Here is a 19,780-nt window from a genome sequence, read left to right as displayed (position 1 = left end):
CTGTCACCTCTCAACCCATCTGCTGAACTTATCTAGATCCTGTTGCTGTTGTACCATCCTTACTCACATTAACAACCCTACCAACCTTATCTGCAAACTTGGACATTAAGTCCAATATACTTGAATGGGTTGAGCACGCTGAATTCTGATGAGATTCTTCCACTTGTTCAGATTACGAACCTAAGGGGGCATAAATTGAAATTGAGGAAGGACATATGTAGAATAGATGTGCGGAAATTTGCCTTTAGCCAGCAGGCGGTTAATTACTGGAACAAACTTCCATCTGTCGTTGTGGAAGTTGATAGGTTAAATAAATTTAAGGAGGAACTGGACAAATATTTAGAGAGGATTGTTTTCTATTTTTTTTTTTTTTTTTTTTTTTTTGGCTGATGCTGCATTAGTAGAGGCATATGATGCAAGAAAGCAAGCTTATGCAGCATCAGCCAAAAAAAAAAACCCACTTCCACTTCACCCCTCCGTTCGTTCGAAATACCTGTCCAGCTGAGCCTTAAATTTATTTAGGCTATCAACTTCCATGACAAGGGATGGAAGTCTGTTCCACCAACCAACTACCCGCTGGCTAAAGGCAAATTTCCGCACATCTATCCTACATCTGTCTTTCCTCAATTTGAATTTATGCCCTCTCAGGTGATTATTCTGAGCAAGAGGAAGCACCCCATCAGCATTGAGCATGCTCAAACCATTCAAGGCTTTATACACCTCTATCAGAACACCTTGCTGGTGCCTAGTCTCTAGACACCGTAATTTGCAAAACTTAAAGCCTTTCTTCGTAAGAGTACCCCTTTGTTCCATTCACTAATCTTGTTGCCCTTCTCTGTACTTGTTCCAGCAGCTCTACATCCTTCTTGAAATGAGGCCTCTAGACCTGTATACAGTACTCAAGGTGTGGCCTGACCATTGCCTTATACAAGGGAATAATCACCTCCTTATCCCTGCTAGAAAAATTCCTGTATATCATTGACAAGACACCATGAGCTATTCTTGCAGCCCATCTGCACTGCTCAGAGAACTTCATATCTGTTTGCACAATTACCCCCCATATCCTTTTCGTTCTCAACCATTGTCAGTGTAGTACCACAGAGTTGATACTTTGCTCTGGGGTTGGTGTTTCCCATATGTAGTACTTTACATTTGTCAATGTTAAACTTCATTTGCCAACTCTCACCCCATCTGCTAAACCTTTCCAGATCCTGTAGCAGCAGCATAGTGTCAGTAGTGTCCTTGACAACCCTGCCAACCTTTGTATCGTCTGCAAACTTGGACATTAAGCTTGATATACCATCATCAATATCATTTATAAATACAGAAAACAATAATGGACCCAACACTGAACCCTGAGGGACTCCACTAATAACATTAGTCCACGATGAGCAGTGTCCATTGATTACCACTCTGTCTTCTCCCCCTCAACCACCCCTTTATCCATAGCAGCAATTTGCCTCCAATGCCACACTGCTCCAATTTGTGCAGCTGTCTTCCATGTGCAACAGTATCAAAAGCCTTTCTAAGATCCAAATATATAATATCAAAGTTATTCCCTGCATCCAGTTCTTTTGTGACTGCATCATAGTATCCAATCAGATTGGTCAGGCAAGACTTCCCCTTAACAAAACCATGCTGTGTCTGAGCTATAACTGAAGTCTTGTCTAGATGATCCTGCAGTGCTTCTTTAACCAGTGCCTCCATTAATTTTCCTGGAACAGAAGTTAAACTCACAGGTCTATAATTACTTGTGTTGCCCTTTGATCCTCCTTTGTGAGTTGGGGTCACATTTGCACATCTCCAGTCCATGGGTACTTCCCCTGAGTCCAAGGAAGCTCTCATAATTATGGCTAAGGGTTTGCTTACTTCCTTTGCTGCCTCCTTTAATATAACTGGATAGATCCCATCCACCCCAGGTGCCTTTCTTGTATTTATCTTCAACAATTTCTCCTCCACTTTACTCTCAGTTATTACAAGATTCTCTAGCTTAATCTGCCTCTGCCTGCGTAATCTCTCGTAATCTGCCTTTGCCTGCCTAACCTCCTTTGTAGCTTGGTTACTGATCAACTTGTATCTATCATAGGCTTCTGTGTCACTTGTTAATTTATATGTATCCCATGCCTTTTTCTTCTCTGTCATATGTCTTGTTGGTTCATCTGACATCCATTTAGATCTAAACCTTGAACAATATTTCTTAGTTGGTATGTAAAGCCTAATAGCTTCCAAGATAAGTTCTTTGCATGCTTCCCATTTTGAATTTGCTGTTGGTGACATCTTCAGTTGGTCCCAGTGTATAGAATTTAAATACTGTCTCATTTCAGACATAATGGAATCTTCTGAAATTTGTAGTGATGATGTGGAACCTACTATGGTTGTACAAGAAGTTTCAGTGAAAGATGCTCATCAAGGATTAAGACTTGTATGTTGATTTTTTTCAAGCACAGCCTAAATGTGAACATGAAATATTCTCAAAAAAAATCTGTCCACACTTGCTAAGCTGTTAACCTGCCAGATTGATGCCCCATCAATAGAAGATATTATCTCACTCCCAAAAGCAATGAATAGAAACCACCAGAGCCAGCACCCTCCACTTAGGATGAAAAGGAATGTTCCCATGTAACTTGATCCAACACTTTAACACCTTTTCCATAGATCCAAATAAGTTCACAGAAAATAAAACATACAGAAGCCAAATTATGGACCAAATCTAGACCACATCACCAGAACTACTATACAATCTGAGCTTTATATCAAAAATATATAGTATGTAAATAATTTAATTTAATTTCAATTTCAATTGATATTAATTTAATATCAATTTTATTTTAAAGTTCATCATTACTTGCTGTTAATTAAATATAATTTTCTAATTGTCATTATTTTAAATATCAAAAATTTGAATAAAATTGTACGCTGTGCATAAAAAAAATATTTGTGCACTCTCCTAGCCCACTGGCTGTTCAGGGAGTTGAACCTGAGGTGAATAAACAGATGATAATAATAAAATAATAATAATAAAAAATTACTGCTATTGTGCACCTTAATGCTTTGCCATTGAAACAGCGTGTTTTGACAGATTATTTTAAAGTATGAAACAATTCTCTTGTTAGGTGTTGATAGGTATGTAGCCCATGTAATGAAATTTACACTTTAATTGTAACCTCATTGTACTCTACAAATTAATGCAAAATTTAGTCATAAATTTTCTTGTTTACATATTGTAAATAGGATTATACTATATTCTATTAATAAAATTACATAAAATTTACAAGCTTTTACTTGTTTTATTGCTGATTTTATGAATGATCGATATAATGTCCTTCCTATTTAATGACCGTTTTTCTTATTCCCATGGGGGGGTGTCATTATGTAAAGCTTCGACTGTATATAAAGTATATAAATTTCTGTTATATATATATATATTATTAAAAAAATTGAATATATTAAGTACTATTAGTTACTTTTGTTTTCAGATTTATTTCAAAATTTATTTCAAATTTGCTTCGTGCTTCCTGCAGAATATACTTACACCTTAATACTGTAGCAGCCATCATGAGAAAATATTGGGTTTCATTTGCCTGTCTTTATTACATGAGAACGATAATAAATCTTTCAAAACAACTGAGATAAGAAGGTAATGTTTATCAAAATCATCTGATACTATGCCACTCTTCAAGCAGAAGAGTGGCATGGTATGCCACTGGAACAAAGGGGTGCTCTTACGAAGAAAGGCTTAAGTTTTGCAAATTACAGTGTCTGGAGACTAGACACCAGCGAGGTGATCTGATAAAGGTGTATAAAGCCTTTAATGGTTTGAGCATGCTCAATGCTGATGGGATTCTTCCTCTTGCTCAGAATAATCACCTGAGAGGGCATAAATTCAAATTGAGGAAAGACAGATGTAGGATAGACGTGCGGAAATTTGCCTTTAGCCAGCGGGTGGTTGGTTGGTGGAACAGACTTCCATCCATTGTTGTGGAAGTTGATAGCCTAAAAACGTTTAAGGCTCAGCTGGACAGGTATTTCGAACGAACAGAGGGGTGAAGTGGAAGTGGTTATTTTTTATTTATTTATTATTATTATTTTTTTTTTGGCTGATGCTGCATAAGCTTGCTTTCTTGCATCAAATGCCTCTACTAATGCTAATGGTATCATGCCACTCTTCAAGCAGAAAGCTATATAGTTGCGAAGATAGTGGCAGATCATCTGAATGGTTCTACATGCAATTTCTGTACGAAAACTGTAAAAAAATATTTTTCAGAAACTATTTCAGTAAAAGTTTGACTATATTTAGGATGATAGAAAAAATTTCAAATTTTTAATCATTGATTAATGGTAAACATGAGACATTATTTTGGTGATGGGACACCTGACAGGGTGACCCGCCACCACTGCTGGGTAAAATTATCTTTATTGTTAAATTTTAAAATTTTATTCTTTAATTTAAACAAAGATTAATTTAAATTTAATCTAAACAAATTGTTAATTTTCTTAATTTTGGTCTTAATCCAACAAGGTTGCTTTTACATCATGAAAAAAACACCAAAAGAGCAAACTTACAACTATTTATTATATATGGTTACAGCTATATATTGACCCTGGATCCAATTATAGTGACACCTGGGTACAGGCTGTAATCATATATAGAAATAGTGGTCAGTTTGCTCTTTCGGTGTTTTTATGACAGTGTAATAGCAAGATCACATGTAAATGGTTTATTGTAGTGTCAACTCTGTTATATATTTTATGACAAGTTTGCTTGCATTAAATTAAGGTTCAAATTATGATAATTGACAGTTTTGTTTAGATTAAAAAATAAAATTTAAATTTAAGAATAAAGATAATTAAGAGGTAAATCATCTTAATTCTAATTTTTCAGTTACTGAATAAGTAGAGGAGAAAACATCTGCTAAACTTACGATTGTTAGATTTTATTAGTAATAAATGATTCTAAACTTTAAGCAGTTAAGTGCTTTTATTTTATTTAGCAGGACTGTATTGGACAGTAAGAATAGATAATAGCTTTAGTAACAGCAATATTGTATTTTAAAGCAAGCAAAGAAATAATTTGAATAAGTACATGAAGCCATTTCTGCTTTCATTTTTTTTTTGTTTTGTTTCTGTAGTGACTGTTAAAAGGCTGGTGCTTATGCTCAATTGCAGATGATTTCCATTATCTAAGAGTTGAGCCGACCGGGCTAGCCGGGTGGGTAAAGTGCCGGCCTGGCAACCCAAAGGTTGTGGGTTCGATCCTGTCTTGGGCTTGGATCAAAGTACTGCAAAAACCTTGGGAGGTGCATTATGGCCACAGAAGCCTATGCGCCAACAACTACCAAAAAAAAAAAAAAAAAAAATCTAAGAGTTGACCTAAATTGCCAATGTGTTGAATTAAATAGCATCACTAAAACAGAAGAATCCGCTATTTATGTAAGGACAGTGTCTTGAGTTCCAAATAAATAAATAGTGGATGCACCTTTTTTAGTGATGCCATTTAATTTAAAATTATATTAAAAATCTCATTGGACCCTTGGATAATGGCAGCATCTCTATTATCATAAGCTGAAATCTTATCATCACTACTTTGTGTATAATATACAGTGATGCAGGAAGTAAGAGAACACACACACAGAACTGCAAAGAATTTTTTACTGCTATTCTTCTCCAATTAAAAATTCACTGATACATATAAAACTAAATACCATAATTGGATCTAAGTAATTCTAATAGACGTGAAGTTTATTTTTTGGTTTTGTATTTGAATTTTAAAATTCTAAAGTGCATCAACTAAAAGGTTAAATGGGAACATAAGATTTTATTTGTTTATCTTTATTAAATAATAATTCATAATATATAATAAATATTAATAAATGTTACTCTTAATCTGTAATGGTTATAGGGATACCTTTGTATATATATTTGCTAGTAAAAATCATTTGTATAGAGCCTTTGTTTTTTCTACATTTATTTATTTAAATAGTGGAAGGATCAAAACTTGGTGATTCAGAAAATGGTAGTGAAAGGGAAAACATAGATGATGATTCAGATACAGAGAGTGAACTGTGCACATATAAACCTAATGGTAATCAAGAATATCATGAGGAAGAACAAAAATTGGTAGCCAAGTGAGTAATTCTTTTTGTTTGTAAAATTAAGGATCATTATCAGACATTTTCAATCCACTGCAGGATGAAGGCCTCTCCAACAACTTTCCAGTTCCTTCTGATTTGAGCACTGGCCATCCATTTACTACCCACAAACTCATGAATTTCATCTATCCATCTCCGCCTTTGTCTTCCAGGTTTTCTGTTCTGTTATAATACCATTCTGTTAATACTAAGAAAATACCATTCTGTTATTTTCTTAGTCCATCTGTCATCATGTCTTCGAGCTATGTGTCCTGCCCAATATCATTTTAGTTCTTTAGTTTTGATAAGAATGTCCTTTACTTGAGTTTTCTGCCTAATCCATATGTTTCTCTTCTTATCTAACAGTCTGATTCCCAATATAATTCGTTCCATTCTTCACTGTGTAGTTCTCAGCTTTTCTTCCATTCTTTTGGTGAGTGCCCAAGTTTCACTTCCATAAGTCATGGTGGGGAGTATACATTGGTTCATTACTTTACGTTTCAGACAAACTGGGATATTGCTCTTCAGTATGTGATTATATTTCCTGAATGCTATCCATCCAAAATTTATTCTTCTCTTGACTTCCAGCCATTTATCATTATTACAGCTAATAACTTGTCCCAGATAAGTATGACTCCACCTTTTCAATTACTGCTCCTTCAATCATTATTTCCCTTTCTGTGGCATACTTGTTCATCATTACTTTTGTTTTAGCCATATTCAACTTTTTCCAAAATCCTTACTAACTGTGCGTAACCGATTAAGATTTTCCTCTAATTCTTTGGGATCGTGGCTTATGACCACAATGTCATCTGCCAATCGTAAATGGTGTAGGTACTCTCCGTTCACATTGACTCCTTTCTGTGACCAGTCTAATCTTCTGAAAGCTTCCTCAAGGGCAGCAGTAAACAGCTTCGGGGATATTGTGTCTCCTTGTTGAACTCATTTCTCAATTTTAAATTTCCTACTGTCTTTGTCTAGTCTAATAAAGGAGGTAGCACTCTCATATATTTTCTTCAAAATCATAATATATGTGGTATCTATGCCTTGTCTTTCCAGTGCCTGAAACATTGCCTTATGCTGTATGGAGTCAAATGCCTTTTCATAATCCACAAATGCCAGGCATAATGGTGTTTTATATTCATTTGCTTTCTCCATTAGCTGTGATATTACGTGAAGGTGATCCATAGTTGAGAATCCTGTCCTAAAGCCAGCTTGCTCTTTCGGTTGATTCTCATCAAGTATTCTTTCTAATCTGTTAGTAATGATCCTTGTGAACAACTTGTAGATGTGGGATAACAAGCTAATTGGTCTATAATTTCCAATTTCTGATTTATCTCCTTTCTTATGCAGCAAAACTATGATTGCATTATTCCACTGCTTAGGCATCACACCTTTTCTAATGCACTTTGTGAAGAGTCTTGCCAGTTTTTGTGTTATGTCTCTTCCTCCCAATTTTAACAACCCTACAGTAACTTCATCTTCCCCGGGGCTTTCTGATTCTTCATTTTCTTCAATGCCTGTTCTACTTCATCAGGAAGAATATCGGGTATGTCGTATGTGTTGCTACTTTGCAATCCATCTTCCCACTTCTGGCATCATTCCCCTGCTCCTTGTATAATTCTCTATAGTAGTCTTCTGCTATTTGAATTATGCCTTCTCTGCTGTTTATAAGTACACCATCGCTATTCTTCAGTTTCAGTATCATTTGTCTTTCTGTATTACTGCTCATGGCTGCTGATTTAAATCCTTTGTTTTCCCTTAATGCTTGTTCTACTTTTCTTGTGTTGAATCTTCTTATGTCCTCTCTGAGTCTCTTTCTAATGGCTTTGCATAACTCAGTATACTCAATTTTCTCCCTGTCAGTGTTTTTCTTGCTTTTCGTTTGTCGTCTTCGGTTCATCATGACAAGTGTTTCTTGACTAATTTTTTATTCTTTGGATTTCTTTTTCCCTATAGGTTTCTTGGGCTTTATCACTTTCAGAAAGTTGTGATATTCCTCGTCGATATCTTGGTCCTGAGCAGTCTGCAGAAGCTCAAACTTGTTCTTAAGTTCCAGTACATACTGCTTTTTCTCCTCTTCTGTTATCTCAAAGACCTTTGTATTATTTACTCGAGTCAGTTTTTTTCCTTTCCTTTCCTACATCTATATCAAGTGTACATCTTGCCATTCTGTGATCACTTCCAACATTTACCTTATTCAGGACAGTAAAATCATTCACAATATATCTTCTGTTAGTGAGGATGAAGTCGATTTCATTAGTGGTTAATCCATTTGGACTCTTCCGTGTCCACTTTCTGTTCACCCTTTTCTTGAAAAAAAGTGTTCATTACTGACAGTCCTTTAGATTCTGCAAATTCCACAAGTCTTTCACCTCTTTCATTTCTTTCACCAATTCCAAAATTTCCTATAGTTACCCTTTCTGCGCTGTTTTGTCTTTTTCCAACCTTAGCATTGAAGTCCCCCATAATAATAGTGTAGTGGGTTTTCTACTCATCTAGAAGACTCAATTTCGGTGTACATTTCTTCAACCTCTTCATCATGGCTCGATGTTGGTGCATAAATCATCCGCTTCGGGCTTGGATCAAAGTACTGCAAAAACCTTGGGAGGTGCAATATGGCCACAGAAGCCGATGCGCCAACAACTACCAAATCAAGCATAAATCATTATAATCTTTGGCTTGTACCTCTTAGAAATCTTGAGTATTAGTCTTGACACCCTTGGTGATGTACTTTTGAATTCCAAAATGTTGTTTTTAAAATCTTTATGGACCAGAAACCCAACTCCACCTTCACTCCTTTCACTGTTTCCATTGGTGTACAGCAGATTTCCACTTGGTAAACTTATAAGTGATTCATTTCTTCTTCTTGTTTCAGCCAAACCGATGATATTCCAATTCACATTTTCTAATTCCTTTTCCAGCTCTAATATCCTGTCTTCACCGAAGAGTGATCTTACGTTATAACAGGCCAAGTTCAGTTTCCGTGCATGGCAGCCTGATCGTACCCAGAGATTCTTAGCACCCTCTGCTTCCACGCTGATCCTCTCACTGCCGTATGAGGGAGAGTGAAAGCTGCTGAGGACTGAGGGCCATTTGTTTTGTCGTGCTGTCATATGCTGGATGGTTTGGTCTTTTCCTCTTCACGCTGACCAGGCCTCTTGAAGAGAACCACTCTACACGGTCGTTGCCACCTAAGTGACGTAACAGGGCTTACCATCGAGAAGGTGTGCATGAGTGGATTTTAGGGAGGCAGGCCAACCAGTTTCCTCCTAAATCTTCTGTAATAGAGAGATATTGGATCCATCAGTGTTTTAGGCTGTGTCTGATAACACACAGGATACCTGTTCCCCTCTAAGCCCCTTAAATTAAGGATATTGGCTATTATTTTTAATACAAATAAATGATGATTTATATAAGAGTTACAGTGGAAGCTCGTTAATACAAAGTTCAAGGGACCTAAATTTTTACGTTTTTTAATAACGAGGTCTCCCAAAAGCGTCAAAATTTTACCTTTTTTTTTTTTTTTTTTTATACATAAAAAAGAACCACTCTACCACTCTATATCTAAAAAAAATAATAATAATATCAAAAATAAATTAATAAGATAAAATAAAAACAAAAGCCTTGTCTAACAATACAGTAATAGGAATAACATTTTTTACAAGATTTTATTTTATTTATAAGATAAACTAAGAGAAAAGCAATATTAACGGAAATGAAAATATTGTACAGTATATATTTTGATATATACAATATATACAGTATCACAGTAAAAAGAATTACAATCTTAATATAAAAGGAGAGACACAAACCTTTTTAATAAATTAATTTAATTTAAAGAAAGAATCTAATGTTGTTTGCACAGTTTTTGTCCTATTTGGGCATCTTTTTTAGATGGCAGTGTGCGCGCGCTTCTTCATTTATGGTGTCGCTGGTAACAAAAATATCATCGTTTTGTTTGGTACCCAGCAGCTCTTCTGGTGTTGGCATTGCAGTGGTAGTAACTTCATCATCCACCTTCACAAACTCTTCAAATTTGCCAACAAAATATGCTCCTTCAAATTCCTCCATTCCTCACTGTTGCTATCACATTTGTCTGCTGGAACATGTTTTTCGATGATGTTCTCTCCAAAGCCACTCTTTCTGAAGCAGTTGATTATTATACTTGATGTAATACTTTCTCAAGCAATAACAAGATTACGGATAGCATCCAAGACATTCCAATTTGGCTGCAAATTGTTCCCTCCTATGTTGCGGATCAAGTACCTTATCAGGCAGGCTCTATATGCTCTCTTGAGGCATTATAAATAATGCCTTGATCCAGTGGTTGCATTAAACTGGTGGTGTTGGGGATAAAAACAACAGCCATATATTTTTCAACTTAAGTATCTTGGCAGAATGTGCTGTACAATGGTCTAGAATCATCAAATGTTCCTTTTTTTCTGAAGCCAATCTTCTGTCCAAGTTTGATAACCAAGACTGAAAAATTTTGACCGTAAGCCAAGAACTTCTATTGGATCATAATCACAGGAAAGTTGGTTAACTGCTTTAAAACATCTTGGCTTGGAAAATTTACCAATCACAAGTGGGCATAGTTTTGTACTGTCATCTGAATTGCAGCATAACAGAACAGCGAGTCTTTGTTTTCTTAATTTTCCACCATGACAAGACTCTCCTTGAACAACAAATGTTTTGTTTGGCGGCATATTATAAAATAAACTTGTCTTGCCAAGATAAAAAATATCCTTTGCCTCATATTTTTCAAGAATGGACCTTACAGAACACAACCAGTCTGTAGCCTTTTCTTTGTCGACTAATCCAGACTCACTGCAAACATTTCGCGAAATCAAGTTTTTCCTGTCTTTAAATCTTTGAAGCCAGCCACTGCTGCATTTGAAGTCACTAATCCCATGTTGCTGAGCTAGATAATTTTCCTTTTCTTGAAAATCGGACCTGATATTGGCAAATTAGATGCACACATTTGTTGGTACCACTCGAAAAGTTTTGTTCCAAGCTCCTCGTGTTTTGCACCATGAATTCGTTTCCTGTTTTTCATCGCTGCTCCAGTGTCACGCACTTCTTCAAGTCTTTTTCGGTTTTTCAGTATTGTAAATAAAGTAGGTAAAGGGATGTTGTATTCCTTTGCAATGTCTGTTTTGCTTCTTTCCAACCTATCAGTCTCTTGTATAATTTTTAGTTTAATTTCCCAGCTTAATTCTGTCCATCCAGTATACTGGGAAAATGACTAATCTGTGTTGCCGACGGCTAGTTAGGTGGGTAAAGTGCCTGCCTGCCTAGCAACCCAAAGGTCACGAGTTCGAATCCCACCTTGGGCTTGGATCAAAGTACTGCAAAAACCTTGGGAGGTGCATTATGGCCACAGAAGCCGATGCGCCAACAACTACCAAATTAAAAAATAAATAAAAAAAGACTAATCTGTTATGCTGATGATATTTTGATCCATTTTTAATATAAATTCAGTACCCATTATTAAGTCTGTTTTTAAAAAATAAAAAATATTTAGAATTGGTTTGTTAACAATGTAATCATAGGAATAACAGCTAGATTGACTGAATAAAACATTAAAAATAATTAAAAATGAAAAACAAGTATAATATAAATCCTCAACTATTTAATTATTTCATTGAAATGTCAAAAAAAAAAAGAGCATGCCAATGAAACAATTAAATTAATTATATTCTAAAAAATCAGATACCAAGGGAAGCAGTGAAAATTATGTCACTAAATGTGATGAACAAATGAGTGAAATATTACGCAAAAATTAATGTGGCTCTTGATAAGATTGAGAGAGAGAGAGATTAACGAGACCAGTTCTGGGTAACTAATAGGAAGATTACAAAGGGCATAAGGTTAAATGGCTGGGGCAGATCTGTAGTCTCTAAAAACTTTTCTGTAGATTAAAAATAAGCTGTGCAACAAGTCAAGTTAAGGTAAACAACCTGGAAAAAAAATTAATATTAAAAGAACTAAAATGTGTAAAATAAATTTAGACATGGAATAGAAATTAATGTGGACTATTAAAGAAATACATACAATTTGAAATTTAAATTACAATAATGCTAACATCTTAGAGGAAGATCAAAAAAAAAAAAAAAAGAGAAAGAAGAGGAGCTTAATAAAATAGCTATTGAACTAAGTTTTCGGGATTTGCAACAGAATTGCATTTATTTGATTCCTCCATCTTACTGTCATTAACAATTTTTCTCCATCTTTCTCACAAAAAAAGTAATATAACTACATTTCATTATTAAATTCAGAATTTTTTAAATTTCTTCGAATTTCTGCTTAATTTCATTCTTTCATTCGTAGTTAACAAATTCATTGTCAGGTGTGCATTTCTGCATTCCATAAAATATATGAAACACAAAAACACAGTATGTTACAGAATATGTTTTATCCTGTCAGGTATGTCATATCATTTTTTAAATTTGTGTGTGTGTGTGTGGTGCAAAGTTAAATTTAATTTAATAGTAAGATGCCAAAAGAATATGATGCTGTGTTTAAGAAGGCACATACATGCAATATTTTTCCAAACAATTTAAAAAATTTGTACAGGTAACACTTTGCTTTGGTACATATGTAGATAATTTTTAATTGGAAGCATAGGAACAGAATTCACTGTAAAAAGAAATGCAAATGAAGACGTTAGTGTCCTGTTTTATTTTAAGTATTAAAAAAAATAATTCTGGAACTAATTTCCCAGTCACTTATTTATTTTTATTTATCTTATAATCATAGCAATAATTTTTACAGTTGAAAAAAAAAAGACCATTTGAACCATGAGTGATCAGTAACAAGGAGTCAAAACTGCTGAAAATTGACTAATATAGCAATCTTAGAGAAGCGTCTATAAGAAAGTCTACCGAAGTGAGCGAGGGTGTGGACAGTATAAATCCCAGTATAGTATGCTAAAAAGGGGTGCATCATTTCACTGGGGATGTTAATGAGATCGTCAGTAGACTCCAGAATAATCCGCATGAAATAATGTCCATGTCTCTCTCTCTCTCTCTCTCTCTCTAATCCATAAAGAAGATATTTTTTATTATAGTTTTGCCCATCATGAAAAAGCCATGATGGGCAAAGCTGTGGACCAGTGAGTTTGACTTCAGTGGTGGGAAAGATCATGGTTAAGAATACAATATGGGACCATATAGACAATGTTAGTCTGGGGTTACTGCTACCCATGTCCAGTACTTTTCATTGACAAATGCAAAGGGGCAGAGTAACATATCAACTGTGTGGTACTACACTCGGGGTCGCAGAAAATAAAAAAGACATGAGAGTAATTGTTTAGTCAGAGATGAAGTTCTCTGAGAAATGCAAATAGTCTGCCAGGACAGCTAATGTGATTTTTTCAAGTTAAGGCAGTAGTCAGGCTACATCTTGAGTACTACATACAGGTCTGGAGGCCTCATTTTATGCAGGATGTAGAGGAACAAGTACAGAGAAATGGCAACTAGATTGGTGAGGGGAACAGAGTGCTCTTACCAAGAAAGGCCTCAGTTATTCAAAGAGCAGCTTCTGAATACTAGGCACCTGCGAGGTGATCTGGTTGAGGTGTGTAAGGTTTTGAATGGTTTAAGCAAGCTTAGTTCTGATGGGATTCTTGTTCGAATTAAGGCATAAATTCAAGTTGAAGGATGGTTGAAGAATAGATGTGCGGAACTCAGTGGCCTTTAGCCACTGAGTGGTTGATTGCAGGAACAAACTGCCATCTGTTGTAGAAGTTGATAGCTTAAATAAATTTAAGGAAGAACTAGACAAACCATTGGAGGGAATGGATAGTTTTTTTTTTTTTTTTTTTTGGCTGATGCTGTATAGCATTAGCAGAGGCATATAATGCAAGAAAGCAAGCTTATACAGCATTAGCCAAAAAAAAAACAAAAAAACTTCCCACTTCACCCATCCAAAATAACGTATTATAACACTGCTTAAATAATCGAGGATATACAGAACCAAAAACATAGAGAAATAAGGCTGAAATAACAAACTTAATAAAAACGGGTGGTTGTCATATCAGAGAAAGCAAAATGTGAAGGAAGTGCTGAAATACACAAAGGAAAATAATAATGAATGGATTGTGGTGCCATCTGTATAAAAGTTAAATCAAGGTTTAAATGAAACATGATTTAATCACCTAATGATGTTTAAATTAAAACACTTTTATACTACCTATGAACACTACTGCACAAGTGATACTTAGTATTAGTCACATGGTGCAAGAAAGCCTATGGCTTATGCTGCACCAGCCAAAAAAAAAAAAAATAATAATAATAATAATTAATAAAAGAAAAGGAAATTAAACCTATCATCCTATGCGTTTCCCTCACCTGAAGGTACTATCCAGATGACCTTTGAATTTCCCCAAACTGTCAGCTTCTACCATCCACATAGGCAACTTATTCCAGTAATTTATAACTCGCTGGCTAAAATAAAACTTCCTGCAGTCCAATCTAAACATCCCCCCCCCATAACTTGAATTTATGTCCCCTGGTTCTAGCATCATTTATAATCTTGAAAATTTCATCCTCATTCATTTTACTGATGCCTCTCAGAGCCTTAAACACCTCAATCAAATCTCCTCTAAGGTGTCTAGTTTCCAAACTCTGCAACCCACATATTCGAAGTCTTTCTTCATAAGGATGCCCTTTTGCCGATCTCACCAGGCGAGTTACCCATATTTGCACCCTTTCAAGAAGCTTGATGTCTTTCTTTAGGTGCGGTCTCCATACTTGAACACAATATTCCAAATGTGGTCTAACAAAAGCCTTATATAATGGGATTATCACGTCCCCATCTCTACTTTCAAAAGTTCAATAGATCATCGATAGGACACCATGGGCCTTCCTTGCAACCTGTTTACAATGCTCAGAGAATTTCATGTCTGACTGTATCGTAACACCCAACTCCCTTTCCTCCAGTACTGGGTTTAGTTGAACTCCACCAAGTGAATAAGTTATTTTGGGATTACTGTTTCCCAGGTGTAATACCTTACACTTTGTTTGATTAAAGCATAGCTGCCATTTTTCTGACCATTCCTGAAGTCTATCTAGGTCTCTCTCTCTCTGAAGAAGCTCAGCTTGACAGTGATCATTAACTACTCTACCAATTTTAGCATCATCTGCAAATTTAGACATCACGCCCTCTATCCCTTCATCAATGTCATTGATGAAAATTAAAAACAACAGTGGTCCTAATACTGATCCTTGCGAAACCCCACTTCTTACATCAACCCAATCTCAGGAATAGCCATTTATCACAACCCTCTGCCTCCTACCCTGAAGCCATCCTGCTATCCATCTAAGGATTTTCCCAGTGATTCCAACCTGTTCCAGCTTATAAAGCAACCGCTCATGTGGGACTGAGTCAAAAGCTTTGCTGAAATCTAAATAAACAATGTCGAAATTATTCCCTAAATCCAGCTCATGAGTGACCCTTTCAAAATAGTGAACCAGATTTGTTAAACAAGATTTTACCTTTACAAAACCATGCTGAGTATCCTTGAGAATTTCAATTCTATCCAAATGATCCTGAATTCCACCCTTGATCATTGCCTCCATGATTTTCCCTACCACTGAAGTCAGATTGACAGGTCGATAACTTCCAACGGAATCTCCCCAGAGTCTAGTGATGCTCGCATAATTAGCCTCAATGGCTCAATGCACTCACTTGCCACCTCCCTTAAGATTATAGGGTAAAAAGTAAAAAGTAAATTGCAGCCATTATCAACCCACTGCAGGATGGAAGCCTCCTCAACAATTCATGCTGAGGGAAATGGACCATAATCTGCCATGCTGGTGCAGTGCGAGTTGGCAGATCGACCATATTGCACATGGAAGACTGCTGCACAAATTGGAGCAATGTGGCATTGGAGGCAAATTGCTGCTATGGATAAAGGGGTGGTTGAGGGGAAGAAAACAGAGAGTGGTAATTAATGGACACTGCTCATCATGGACTAATGTTATTAGTGGAGTCCCTCAGGGTTCAGTATTGGGTCCTTTATTGTTTTCTGTATTTATAAATGATATTGATGATGGTATATCAAGCTTAATGTCTGAGTTTGCAGACGATACGAAGGTTGGCAGGGTTGTCAAGGACACTACTGACACTATGCTGCTGCAACAGGATCTGGAAAGGTTGAGCAGATGGGCTGAGAGGTGGCAAATGAAGTTTAACAATGACAAATGTAAAGTACTACATATGGGAAACAGCAACCCCAGAGCAACGTATCAACTCTGTGGCACTACACTGACAGTGGTAGAGAATGAAAGGGACCTGGGGGTGGTTGTGCAGGCAGATATGAAGTTCTCTGAGCAGTGCAGACGGGCTGCAAGAGTAGCTCATGGTGTATTGTCAATGATATATAGGAATTTTTCTAGCAGGGATAAGGAGGTGATTATTCCCTTGTATAAGGCAATGGTCAGGCCACACTTAGAGTACTGTATACAGGCCTGGAGGCCTCATTTCAAGAAGGATGTAGAGCTGCTGGAACGAGTACAGAGAAGGGCAACAAGATTAGTGAATGGAACAAAGGGGTGCTCTTACAAAGAAAGGCTTAAGTTTTGCGAATTACAGTGTCTGGAGACTAGGCACCAGCGAGGTGATCTGATAGAGGTGTACAAAGCCTTGAATGGTTTGAGCATGCTCAATGCTGATGGGTTTCTTCCTCTTGCTCAGAATAATCACCTGAGAGGGCATAAATTCAAATTGAGGAAAGACAGATGTAGGATAGATGTGCAGAAATTTGCCTTTAGCCAGCGGGTGGTTGGTAGGTGGAACAGACTTCCATCCCTTGTCGTGGAAGTTGATAGCCTAAATAAGTTTAAGGCCCAGCTGGACAGGTATTTCGAACGAACAGAGGGGTGAAGTGGAAGTGGTTATTTTTTATTTATTTATTTTACTTTATTTTTTTTTTTTTTGGCTGATGCTGCATAAGCTTGCTTTCTTGCATCAAATGCCTCTACTAATGCTAATGCTATTTAGCAGTCAGGGGCTTGAACCCCAGTCTACTCAAAGAGCGTGTGCCACCGCTCCTGACCACTTGGCTATGGAGGCCATTTAAGATTATAGGGTATATTCCATCAACTCCAGGAGCCTTACTGGCCTGTAGGCTCGAAAGTTTTTTCATTAAATAGTCTTGCGAAATTTCAATATCATTAATTACATATTTTTCAACTTCGCTCCCACAATTTCCCATTGCCATGAAAGGTTTTTCATCTGTAAATATCGATGCAAAATAACTGTTGAGTTCATCTGCAATGGCAGCTGGTGTATTTAATACTGTCCCCTTTCCCTTACGTAAAGGTCCAATCTGGTTTGTCCTGCTCATCTTAGCATTTATATATGTGAAGAATTCCTTATCCTCCCTCTTTGCTGTGGGTGCTAGCGATTTCTCATAAACTGCCTTTGCCTATCGAACCTTTTCTGTACCATTTCTGAAACTTTTCCATACCACCTTTTTCTGCTCAAGTAATGTGGCAACTTCACTATTCATCGAACTTGGAACCCTCCTCGTGGAGTATTTTTTTTTAATGGTAAATACGCATTCAAGGCGTCTGTGATTAATGTTTTAAAAGCATACCACAGTTCATTTGTATTAGTTCTCTGTGCGATATCTACCCAGTTAATAGAGGCCATAAGTTAATAGCACCTTAAGGCATCGTAATTTCCTTTACTGAAATTATAACCCATTCCTTTGCCTTTTATTACTGCTACCTCTCTCTCTCTTCATCATCCACCGTAGAACTCTGTGATCACTACCTGCTACTGGTTCCTCTACTGTCAGCCCTGTTATGTCATCTGATTCATGGATGATGATGATGATGTCTAGGATATTCTTTTCTCTAGTATTTTCCCTGACATGTTGATACAAATAACAGTCATCTGGTTGATTTAAAAATTTTATTCCCCATGTCGAGTTCCCTTCCCATTTACTCCAATCAATTAGAGGCAAATTGAAATCACCCATAATAAGACATTGACACTTACTTTCCCATTCCATTTGCATGCAGAGGCTGTCATCATATTCACAATCACCTTGTCTGTAGATTACTCCTGCTTGCATTATACCTTTGTTTCCAACTATCTCACACCATACAGATTCTATACTAGCATGTGAAACGTCTGAATCCAGGAAAGCTATCGTCGCACTCAGGCTGCTTCTGATAAGAAGCATTACCCTACCACCCCTTCTATCTACCCTCTCCCTCCTAAATACATTATACAAGCCGTACTGAAACTCATCATCCCCTATTTCCGGTTGGCACCACGTTTCCGTAAGCCCTATTATGTCCATGCTACTTGTTTTAACCAGCAGTTCAAATTCGCTCATTTTATTGACAACACTTCTAACATTACTATATAAACAATTAAGACTTACTGTTCTTGTATATTTAACAACCCTAACACAACCCTTGAAGTTTTTTAGGCTCGCTTCCCTGGCGTTAGCTACCCGCTTACTTCAAACGTTTCTGCCCCCCAGAACATCTAGATAATATGTCCAGTTGTGGTAACAGATAAGAACTCTTGAGGTATGTGCAAGAGTTACTTTGACCAATATTATCAGATAAACACGTGTCAGTATTACTCTCATCCCCCACTAACTAACAGTTTCCCTGATCCTTTAAGGTATCCTCAATAATACTGGCAAAAACTTTTGCACCACCTTTGTTTAAGTGTATCCTGTCTCTATAAAACAAATTCCTTCTACCTACAAGTGTGGGCCATGCTGATAGAAATTTCCTCCCTAAAGCCTTGCAGAGTCCTTCAAGTCTTGAGTTAATCCACAAGGCTTTTAACATATAATCCCTCCTGTCTTGTCTGGACAGAATTGCAGACACATAGACATTGTGGCCTAGCTCGCGGCATTTCCTCAGCATGGTCCTGTATTTTTCCAACAAATCGTCAGATCGTGTATGTTTAATGCCATTAGTCCCCACATGAATAATAATCTCTTTACCCCCCTTAAAATCGACAATCTGTTGGTGACATCATTAATAGTTGCTCCCGGCAGACATACCCTGGTTCTACTCCACCTATCCTTATTACAAAAAATATTCCCTGTTTCCCTGACAATGGAGTCTCCTAATAAAACAAAGTCCTTTTGAACCAGAGTAGTTTGCACTTGGTTTTTCTGTTGTGAGGCCCGAATCGGGTGTGCATCGCTTGGTAGATTGCTGGAGTCTTGAGTCCCTGACAAGCTCCCAGATGCATTATTCTCGAGAGCAAGCACCCGTTTTTTCTAGTCACTCATATTGTTCCATCAGTGCACCAAATTGTAATTTATGAACAGTGCATTCCTTAAATCGATCACAAAGAAAAGAATCCCCAGGTGAGCTATGATTAGTCACCAGGTCAACCTTGGAAAACATTCCACAGGTTCCACAACAGATTAAATCATGACTTGCCCGTAAATCGTCATCGGCTATTTCCGTGTGAGTCACGATACCCTGTGACATGTTTAAGGCAGATTTCGTAATTACCATTATAAAATTAGCTAAATATCAATGAAAATTAACTTTAAAAAATGATATCTATAATATTATAAAAATCAAACTGTTACAGGAAAACCTATAACAAAAGAATCCAACAATATCTAAAGAAATCAAATATTTAAAAGCAATAATCAA

General features: G+C 36.6%; 1 protein-coding gene across 1 annotated transcript in view; it reads left to right on the top strand.

Moving 5' to 3' along the window:
• The window catches only part of LOC150085099 (serine/threonine-protein kinase D3-like), a 224,473-nt gene that overhangs the window by 76,822 nt on the left and 127,871 nt on the right, over window positions 1–19,780 (top strand). Inside the window, exon 9 of the mRNA XM_090375772.1 lies at window positions 5,981–6,125. Within this exon, the coding sequence (XP_090231898.1) occupies window positions 5,981–6,125 (145 nt within the window). The remainder of the gene's footprint in view (window positions 1–5,980; window positions 6,126–19,780) is intronic.

This window comes from Mastigoproctus giganteus, chromosome 6 (genome assembly GCF_048544385.1).
Source record: "Mastigoproctus giganteus isolate SK-2022 chromosome 6, ASM4854438v1, whole genome shotgun sequence".
Classification (NCBI taxonomy): Eukaryota; Metazoa; Arthropoda; class Arachnida; order Uropygi; family Thelyphonidae; genus Mastigoproctus; species Mastigoproctus giganteus.
This window is presented reverse-complemented; position numbering and strand designations above follow the sequence as displayed.